Genomic DNA, 11425 nt, shown 5'->3' with positions numbered 1-11425 from the left:
GTCCAGCTCATGCTGGCTTCCTCTCCGACCGTAAGTGGGAAGGTCTGCCAGCAACCTGCGGATGGTCGTGGGTTTCCCCCGGGCTGTGCCCGGTTTCCACCCACCATAATGCTGGCCGCCGTCGTATAAGTGAAATATTCTTGAGTACGGCGTAAAACACCAATCAAAAAAAAAAAAAAAAAAAAAAAAAAAAAAAAGGTGCACGGGTCACATAAATTATGCAATCTCGCATTGATCAGGTTACCAGCCTCCGTTACGGTGTCAGTCCGTCGCGAATATGACATCCCAGTCTCACATAAACCCGACGCCCAACACCAGTGTGGACACTGCCTATCACAAGACGTGTGTGGGACTTACAGACCTCATCAATGGTACTGTGGCGGAGACCGGACGTTGTGACTCGGGTTATGATTATGCTCAACCCAAATACACGACACTCGTCACCGAGGTAACGTACTGTGTGAATTGCCGGCATTATTTGCTTGTCTGTGTGCTTGACTGCTTGTCTGTAGCCCGGTTACTCCACCGAAAAAATAAAGTAAGGATTTGAATAAACTTTTGTGCAAAGGTTGATCTTGCGCTAAGGACTAATCTGCTATATTTTGGTAATGATCTATAGATTCACAGAATATACATATCATTTTCTTCTCGAAGACTTGATGTATGGCTTCTTTCAGAGGCATTTAGGAATTGGGATGGTATAGATTGACAGAGGCATTACTTATGGATAACAATTCCTGTATTTATTGTGTTGGATTTATTGTGCCTACAATGACCTCATCAGATTAGACAGTGACCGCCTTAAACCCTGAAGCCATTACCTTGAAGTTACTATCTATGTTACATTGTTGCCTGTTGTTGACACCACTCACTCTCTTACTGTATATATGTTGTCTTGTATCTCTGTATGTTCATATGGTTTGATAACGATGTAAAAACCTACATCGAAACGTTACCAACACAATAAATCCAGGAATTGTTATCCATAAATAATGCATCTGTCAATCTACACTTGATGTATGACTGAGATTTTCTGCTACATATCGTCTGTTTCATTGGGGCTTGATGTGTGACATGGTTAATGTTATATCTCATCTCTTTCAGTGAGAACTGGTGTATAGCTAAGGGTCAGATTTATCTATCGTTTGCTTCAGTGGAACTTGATGTGTACATATCACCTGTTTCAGTGGGACTTGGTGTGTGACAAGAGTTACCAAGCGCAGCTGACTCAAACGGTACTTGTGATTGGTCAGGGATTTGGGGCTACTTTTTTTACCTCTCTGGCGGATCGATTTGGACGGAAGAAGTTGTGCTTGATCAGCCAGTGGATTATGCTGTTCGCCATTGTCGGTACAACCTTTGCTCCTAGCATTCTTGTCTTTACACTCATCCGCTTCGTCTTAGGTGCAGTTCAACAGGTAGATCGCCTTAAGAATTTCAATTAGTTCGATAGGTGTGTAGACTTAAATACATAGTTACCAAACACCTGTCGGTACAGCCTTTACTCCTAGCATTCTTGTCTTTACTCTCATCCGCTTCGTTTAGGTGCAGTTCAACAGGTAGATCGGCTTAAGAATTTTAATTAGTTCGACAGGTGTGTAGACTTAAATAAACTTAAAGACTGTAGACTGATACTATAATCACGAATTGCAATGAAAAATGAATTTATAAAATTCTTCCGAGATATGTTCGCTTTTCTCCACAAAAGATCCTTACCGCCAGCATGTTGTGAAGTAGGCCTATTCTTGAGTACCGCGTTGAACACATATCGACTGAATAAGGTAATCAATTGATTATATAGACCATATCTTCTACCACAGCAACATGTATAACAATTACTCCTAAGGTGCAAAAAGGGGTTGACAATACACCGGCACTGGTGTCATTGAAACCATTGTTAATCTCTCTATAGGGTCACGTGATGGCGATACACGTCATGCCGCTGGAAGCACTGCCCAGGTCGTGGAGAGCGATGATTCACCTGCTCGGCGGTTTCCTTTGGACTGCTTTCATGTGCCTGCTGATCGCACTGGCTTATGGCTTTCAGGATTATAACTGGAGATACTTCCAGCTCACCACTGTGGTGGCCACTGTTGTCACTCTAATACCAAACATGTTGTGAGTAAGGCTTCCCTGATTTGACCTGCTCTAACAAATTCTGGTCCCAAAACTTGCTACCGAGGGGGCCTAAAGCGACAAGCGACGCAGTACTCCCTATCCCAGGCATAAACTTGGTTAAATCTAAACACAGTCTTTGCCTGGTCCTTTGCATTGTTTTATTTGTTTATTTTATTAATTTAATAAGTGTTTTACGTCGTACTCCAGAATATTTCACTTACACAAAGGTGGACATCATTATGGTGGGTTGAAACCGGGGGGAGCTTGGGGGAAACCCACGACCATCCGCAGGTTGCTGGAAGACCTTCCAATGTACGGTCGAAAAGGAAGCCAGCATGAGCTGGACTTGAACTCACAGGGACCGCATTTGTGGGAAGCCCCTGGGTCATTGCGCCGTGCTGGCAAGCTAACCACCTTCGGAGGCCCCAGTATGTCTAATACCATGCCCGTATGAATGGCTGTGGTATATGCAAATGAACGCTTTTTCATGGTGGTTTACCCTGTTAAGAAACATCTAATGTACTAGTCTCAAGGTAAACGTATCATCTTTGCTGTTCTATTAATTGCTGGAGTGCTAATCCCCTCGGTCACGGAGGTTGCATTGTTTCAATGTTATTTTTATGTTAACTGTGATGACAACGCAACATTTTGAGTAATTCATTGTCGGTGTTGCAGTAACCATCACTGGATCTTTGCACCTAATCCTGCTTAAACCATGGCTCTAGGGGGCTTTTATATTGCTTCCCTTTAAGCATTCAAATGGACAGTTTGAGTAAACCCCTAACCGAGGTAGGTTGATAAGAGGCTGTATTTCATTGGTTACGTGTGAGCATCTGCCAGCTATCACACTGTCGTCGCTGCTCAGGTTTCGCTCTCTATGCTGTAAGTTTTAATTATATTCTAATAAAATTTATTCATCTACAGAAGTTTCATTTAAATAGATTCATGGACGAATCTTTGAGATGGCTGCTGGCGAACGGACGAACTGAAGAAGCCAGGCGTGTTATAGATAAGGCGGCCAAGATGAATGGAATTCACCCCGATGACATCAAAGATGTGGCAGAGGAGTGCCTGTCAGAGTCCATAACACTGCATTCTTCCCAAATTAACGAAAACAAACACACTGACAACAGGAACCAAAAATCCAACTTACTCGATATCTTCCGGCACAGGAAACTTCGAAAAACAGCTTTTTTAATGTGTTTTGCTTGGTAAGATGTTAATGTTTTCAGCGACCGTTTATACAACTGTTTGTGAGATTGTTTTTCAAAGACGTAATCCTGTTTTAACAGAGAATATTCTCTATTTAACAAATGTTTTCTAACCAGCAATGAGTCTCTTTCATCCACTATATTATAATACATTACTGTTTTCAGGATCGTCAATGCAGGGACAGCATTCGGCCTCTCCTTGACAGCAGCTAAGATGTCTGGAGAACGATTCCTGAACTACTTCCTCATCTCCGTAGTCAGTCTACCAGCTGGCGTTGCCTCTTATATCATGATGCAAAGGTGGGCAACGAAACTGGTGATACAACCCACTCTTCCGGAAGCTCGTGTTATAAACCCCTATCCCAGAAGCTGGTGTTATAACCCAAACTCTCCCAGAGGCTTATCTTATAACCCAAACTCTCACAGAGGCTCTTGTTATAACCTAAACTCTCCCAGAGGCTCTTGTTATAACCTAAACTCTCTCAGAGGCTCTTGTTACAACCCAAACTCTCCCAGAAGCTCTTGTTATAACCCAGACTCTCCCAGAGGCTCTCGTTATAACCCAAATTCTCCCAGAAGCTCATGTTATAACCCAAACTCTCCCTTAGGGTCTTGTTATAACCCAAATTCTCCCAGAGGCTCTTGTTATAACCCAAACTCTCCCAGAGGCTCTTGTTATAACCCAATCTCTCCCAGAAGCTCGAGTTTTAATCCACGCCCAAATAACCTCGTGTTATAACTCATTCCCCAGAAGCTCGTGTTGTAATCCACACCCAAAGAAGCTCGTGTCATAACTCACTTCCCCACAAGCTCTTGTTATAATTTACCCCTCCCCCTCCCAACAAGCTCCCAAAGCACTCTCCCAGAAGCTCGTGTTTTCACCCACTCCTTCAGAAGCTCATTTTATAACTCACACCAGGAGAAGCTCGTGTTATAACCAACTCTCGCAGAAGCTCATGTCATAGCTTACTCCCTCAAAAGCTCTTGTTATAAACCAAACTCTCCCATAAGCTTGTGTTATAGCCCACTCCCCCACAAGCTCTTGTTATAACTCACTCACCCACAAGCTCCTGTTATCTCACTTACCCACAAGCTGGTGCATTACTCCCCCACAAGCTCGTGTTATAACTCACTCCCTGACAAGGTCGTTTTACAACCCACTCTCCAAAAGCTCTTGTTGTAACTCACTTCCTCACAAGCTCGTGTTATGACTCCCTCCTTCACAAGCTCTGTTATAAGTCACTTTCCCACAAGCTAGTGTTATAATCCACGCCCAAAGAAGCTCGTATTATAACCCACTCCCTCACAAGCTCGTGTTATAACTCACTCCCCCACAAGCTCGTGTTATAACTCACTCCCCCACAAGCTCGTGTTATAACTCACTCCCTGACAAGGTCGTGTTATAACCCACTCTTGAAGAAGCTCTTGTTGCAATTCACTTCCTCACAAGGTTGTGTTATGACTCACTCCCTGACAAGCTAATGTTATAACTCACTCCCCCACAAGCTCGTGCTATCTCACTTTCCTACCAGCTCGTGTGTTACGACTGACTTCCCCACAAGCTCGTGTTATAACTCACTCCCCCACAAGCTTGTGTTATAAGTCACTTTCCCACAAGCTCGTGTTATAACTCACTCCCCCACAAACTTGTGTTATCTCACTTCCGCACAAGCTCGTGTGTTACAACTCACTTTCCCACAAGCTCGTGTGTTATAACTCACTTTCCCACAGGTTCGTGTTATAACTCACTTCCCCACAAGCTCGTGTTATAACTCACTCCCTTACAAGCTCGTGTTATATCTCACTTCTCCACAAGCTCGTGTTATAAGGCACTCCCTCAAAAGCTCGTGTTATAACTCTCAATTCCTAGAAGCTGATATGAAAATCCAAACTCTCTGTGACACTCTCCGTGAAACGGGTTTTATCTCTCAAACTCTCCCCGAGAGTAATCTTACAGCACATACCTCTCCATTGAGGTGATGCTCAAACTTAAACTCTCCCATTCGCTGGCTTTATCATTCAACCTCTCCAGAAGCTGGTCATGTTCCTTGTCGTTTATCTCGATACCAAGGATTATCACACTGTTACACTACTATACCAACTTGATCGAGTTTGTCTGTTGGTATAATTGTTGTTAAACTCTCATCCGCTGTAAATGTCCAGACATAAGTGCACGTGGCTGGTCTACAACACCTGTCAGTGACGTTTGAGCGTGGCCTTTTACGCTAAGCTATTAATCTGAACGGGGCCTCCGTGGCTAAGTTGGTTAGCGCGCTAGCGCAGCATAATGACTCTCGCTAATGCTGGCTTCCTCTCCCGGCCTACTGAGAAGGTGTGTCAACAACATGCGGATGGTTGTGGGTTTCCCCCGGGCTCTGCTCGGTTCCACCCACCATAATTCTGGCCGCCGACGTATAAGTGAAATATTCCTGAGTACGGTGTAAAACACCAATCAAATAAATAACTTAATAAAATTAATCTAAACCCCTTCGGTATCTTAAACGAATGGAATCTATGCTTCTTACCATCGCAGACAGATCTACAGTTAATATTTGGACACCTCTTTTTTTAATAAATGTCAACTCGGGTAATGCATTTCAGTAGGTAGTGCAACAGACCTCCCCTTTTTTTATGTCTGATGTATCTTGACAGAATCGGCCGAAGGACGACGTGTATCGTTAGTCACTTCATCGCAGGTTCCACCTTATTGTCTGCAGCTCTTGTCAACACATACTTGGGTAAGATTTAGATCGGTGAAATGGATCAAGAAAAGTACGGTCTTTAAACATTTTTTGCCTGTGGTTTAACACCGCATACAAGCACTCAGGAAATTTTCACTTTTGTGACGTCGAGTTTATGGGAGGAGGAAAATGAAGTACAAAGGGTAAACCATCGCCCTTAACGAGGTACCTGACTCACCTTCCAGGGCTAAAACTGAGTGAGAACCAGCGAAAGGTGGATTTGAACGTACGATTTTGGTAATTTAGGCGACTGAGCTGTCCGATGTTATTGACACGTTCATTCGGTTAGAAGCTTATCTAACAGCAAGTATGGAATTTCATCTGAGGAGAATACACGACCATTTTCAGCAAAAACATTGTCCTTAAGTACGGCGTAAAACACCTATCAAATAAATAAACAAATAAAACAGCGTTGAAGTAATATTAATACTAGGGTATTTTAGTCAGAATATTGCTACCGTTAGTTTTTACCTTATCTTCCTTCAGGATAAAAGTTGTCATGTAGATATGTTGGCTGATGAGTTCATCACAATTTGGATTGTTTCGAAATGAGGACCTATAGCTAATAATGTGACTGGAGGCTCTTTAACTGTTATCCCAATCTGTATTCTACAAACGGTCATGTGTTTCTCGCGGCAGGTCCCTCCGGCTGGGTGACGGGACTGACAGTGGTCGGTAAGTTCGGCATCTCCATGTCCTGGGGAACGCTGTTCCAGTACACACCGGAACTGTATCCGACCAACCTCAGGTAAGACAAGCAATACATACATCCATCGATACTTCTCGGTTTGTGCCTTAGATGAAAGCGGCGAGCTGTAACATGGGACAAGATTGTTGACACTGGCCCTGGACGCAGACTGTCTTCATGAAAATCCTGTGTAACCAACCTGTGCCCACGGCACATCGAAATCTGTATCTGCGATACATCACAATTCATGCCTCCGAGTGTATGTACATGTATATCTGAATTTGTAACTGTCGTGCATTTCCGTGGCTCAAAGTTGTTTGTGGAAATAGGTTTGGGAATATCGATCTGGATCATGGTCGACGAGTGGTACGTGAATGTCGGACTTGACGCTTAGGTTCACCATATTGCCAAATCATCTGACTATTTTTATACAACTGGTATGGTGGAATATTCCATGACTGGTACAATTACAATAGTTACCAGGCCGTATACACATCTATGTTTACGACATCAGAATGGTAAGTCTATGAAGAGTTACGATCAAAGCGCGAATGAAATGTCTGTATGAATATTCGACCTGGAAATTATTCACTAATTACGAGTTTGAGATTTGAACTGGCTAACATGCGTAAAATATAGACTGTCTTCTGCCTTATATGTTTCACCTTCGTTGACTATTTACATAATTATTTATTACATATTCCGTTGGGTAACTACGCTTGAGGTTGTTTTTGGAAATGGCTTTTGGAGCACCCCTTAATGGCTTACGAATGGATACGAATGTCGGACTTAACCCTTAAATTTGAATATTTAAGCGCCATTTAAGCGCCAACACTTGCAACAACTTTGCTCTCAACAACCTGGAAGCAGGTGTTTTCTTTAAATTCCTGTTACATACAGATTAAATATTTCTGCTCACATATAAGCTACAGAGAAGCCTGCCTTCGTTTCCGATGCTTCCCACAAGGTATTTAGAAATTAAACTTCAATACTATAATCTGCAGCACTTGTTTTGTCTATTCTTGAGTACCACGTAAAACATTAATGAAATAAATAAATCTTATTTTATGAGTGTACCGCTAGTTTCCAGGAACCATTGTGTCCATCATTGGAATGTTTATCCCACCTATAGACAGAGAAGGGGCGTTCCAAGTCGAATAAAGCTCACTTCCTAAACAAAATAAAACACCAGTTCCCAATATTAACTGAAGGTACCATACGGTAATAGGCTGTCCATACCTGACCATTCAAACCTGACGCTTTATATTTCCTTAGGAGTGTTGGTCTTGGCATCGCTTCATCGTCTTCTCGGATTGGTGGGATGCTAGCCCCGTTCGCCACTATTGTGGTACGTACATTTATGAGGACTTGTAACTGTTTTCGTTTTCTGGTTTTACCACAATTATTCACACACTCTTGGACATTTTACCAGAGAACTCAACCTCAGATGTTTGATAGCTCACAAAATATCCATGAATATGGAATCCATATTCGCAGTAGACTGCAGGATTATTATTGATCAACAAGTCGAGCTGTTACCCGTGCGATAAATGATGAAGGCATTATTGCTCAGTACATTTATGTTTTTTGACATTTAAGTTGCACAGTCGTGGGACCAATCGTCGTTGGTACACTCGTGGTATGCTGACGTTGACCTCTACACTCGTGTGTCTTATTGCTTAGTACTCTTGTGTTTTAGAACCATTTATTTTCACAGTCCTGGGATCAATGATCTGTACACTCGTGGTACGCTGACGTTGACCTCTACACTCGTGTGTCTTATTGGTCAGCACACTCTTGTGAGTGGTGATCATTGATTTGCGCGTTCGTGAGATCATGATCACCAGATTCGAGATATCACTGATCTATAGACTTAGTCTTACGTTGACGTGTGCACAATCATCGAATCACTGATCATTGATCAGTACACTGCTGTAACACCTGTTGGCTAAACTGATCTCGTCATTGGTCTGCACCTTGTGTGAACAACGGTCAGTTCACTGTTATGACAATTGATCAGCACACACTGTGATTGTTGATCAATTGTACAACATTGATCAGTGGTATATTGTGTTATGGCCTGCACTGCTGTGTGTTTCGTGATGCTGTATTTTGTGTTATGCCTGTGATACACTGTCTGCTTTATGATGTTGTATATTGTGCTTGTCCCTGGTCTGTTGTGTGTTTGTGATGCTGGATACTATGTTATGCCTTATGACTTGTTCTGTGTTTGTGATGCTGGATACTATGCTATGCCCTATGACATGTTGTGTGTTTTTGTGATATTGTAGATTATGTTATGCCCTATGACCTGTTGTGTGTTTGTGATGCTGGATACTATGTTATGCCCTGGTCTGTTGTGTGTTTGTGATGCTGGATACTATGTTATGCCCTGGTCTGTTGTGTGTTTGTGATGCTGGATGCTATGTTATGCCCTGATCTGTTGTGTATTTGTGATGCTGGATACTATGTTATGCCCTATGACCTGTTGTGTGTTTTGTGATATTGTATATTGTGTTATTGTCTATGACCTGTTGTGTATTTTGTGACGTTGTAGATTGATTATTACCCCTGGCTTCCCGGCACTATTTATGGCACCTGTTGTCTTGGGGTTGGTTTCCTCCTCTTTCTGCTTGAGGAAACCGTGGACAAAGAATTGCCTCAAACAATTGAGGAGGTCAACAGCTGGGATAAGAAGAGAACAACAGAGAGGAGTATTTAATGATGATTTTTTTTTTAGGATCGTGGCTTATGCACTCACATTATCAACCTGTAAATTTATAAACGTAAATTATATAAAGCACTACAATGAGAATATGTTGCTGTTCTCGATTTAATTGTTGCTACTATGCACTATAATTAAGAAATGTATTACAAATTATAATTTTCCAAATTATTGTGTAATTGTCAGACCGCTGATATGATACCTTCAAAGGATTTGGAATCTTGGAAACAATAAGTTTTCGACGACGCCAGTAAGGCAGTTTTGTGCAGAAAATAAAGAATTTTGTTCTTTATGTAAAGTTGTGCATTTCTAAGCCCTTATATTGACAGACATATCTCCGACACTCCCCACTATTCCGAGCTGGGCTGTGTAAAAATGATGATGAATTGTTGGCGTGTTTATTTTCTAAAGACGAATACAAATCCCCTTTTAGAAAGGGTGGGCCAATTACTAGACCAGCAAAGATGATCGATTAAGCTTGACACTGGTGCATTAGATTTTTCTTAAGAGGGTAAACCACCCTGAAAAAGCGCTCAGTTGCATACACCACAGCCATTAATACATGCAAGGTATTAGCCATGCTCGGCCGTAAGCTTGATGGTCTTCCAGCAACTGCGGATGGTCGTGGGTCTCCCCGGGCTCTGCCCGGTTTTCGTATAAGTGAAATATTCTTGAGTACGGCGTAAAACACCAATCAAAAAAAAAAAATAGCCATGTTGGGGACTCTGTAGGTGGTTAGCGTGCCAGCACGGCGCAATGACCCAGAAGCCTTTCACCAATTCGGTCGTTGTGAGTTCAAGTCCTTTTGATGCTGGCTTCCACTCCGGTCGTACGTGGAAAGGTTTTCCAGCAACCGGCGAATGGTCGTGGGTTTCTCCCAAGCTTCCGTCTTGAGTACGGCGTAAAACACAAATGGAATAAATAAATAAATATTAGCCATGTCTCAATAATAGGATGGGTGTAACCCTACAGTGAGGCATTGAAGACTGTTTAAAGATTGTGATATTTGCACTCGCCACTAATGTCAAAGAAGCTCCCACTCTGCAAAGCTTCAGGTAATGGCGACAGGCCGAATGTACAACTTTCAGCGAGATTATCATCAAACATTATTAGTTTTCATTGGCGTGCATGTGTAACACGGCCATCTCTATCGTCAACAAGTGCCATGATGCCAGCGGAGCTAGTTCGACCCCTTCCCCAAGTGTAAATTCCGGACTTTCCACAAGGAGGTTTGGTAAATCAAACACGTATTTTACATGATAAAAATGCACACAGTATAATGTACACATATATCTGAATGACTTTTCTAAGACTGTAGAAAAACCTACTAATCATCAGACTGTCACTAACATATATATTCAGTTCATTCATGTTCATGTATGGGTTGAGGATGAACGGTGAACCCTTTGGTTCATGAAGTTATTTAAATACAGTCAAATCGCAGCAATCACGAGAGTAAAGTTCACAAGAATTTTATTCCAACCCTAACATAGAGTTGTATCGGTGTGTTGAAATAACCATTCGTGCATCAACAGTCAACCAAGATGGACGTTCCAGGTCAGTAATTGCAAGGCCACTCCCAAAAATTACATTTGACACCAACCACCAATGTAAACGAATGTATATAAAGTCAGAAAGATAAGACTAACTCACCCAGAGAGAAGCAGTCAACAGTTTTCAAGGATGTTGGAAAGACGCAAGGTATATTCTAGGCGAATAACAGAGATAAGCATTCAAATCGTGTACCATAACAGAATATAAGTTAATACATGATAATACATGTGTCTCAGTTGCTCAGTCAAATAACTTTATTAGCATATACATCATAAATTTCAGCCCTGAAGACAACTTTACAATCTAAACATTTCACTTTATTCATTTCACTAGTAAAACAGATACAGTCATAAAATATACAGAACACGCAACATCCGTTAAACTGAGG

At 42.0% G+C, this 11425-nt stretch overlaps 1 protein-coding gene across 1 annotated transcript; it reads left to right on the top strand.

Moving 5' to 3' along the window:
• The first annotated feature begins 277 nt into the window (after window positions 1-277).
• LOC135473531 (organic cation transporter protein-like) lies at window positions 278-9480 on the top strand. The gene is made up of 8 exons (XM_064753383.1): window positions 278-448; window positions 1188-1418; window positions 3043-3329; window positions 3495-3629; window positions 5982-6067; window positions 6710-6818; window positions 8034-8106; window positions 9316-9480. The coding sequence occupies exons 1-8, from the start codon at window positions 278-280 to the stop codon at window positions 9478-9480; spliced, it is 1257 nt and encodes a 418-aa protein (XP_064609453.1).
• Window positions 9481-11425: the final 1945 nt, after the last annotated feature.

This window comes from Liolophura sinensis, chromosome 8 (genome assembly GCF_032854445.1).
Source record: "Liolophura sinensis isolate JHLJ2023 chromosome 8, CUHK_Ljap_v2, whole genome shotgun sequence".
Classification (NCBI taxonomy): domain Eukaryota; kingdom Metazoa; phylum Mollusca; class Polyplacophora; order Chitonida; family Chitonidae; genus Liolophura; species Liolophura sinensis.
This window is presented reverse-complemented; position numbering and strand designations above follow the sequence as displayed.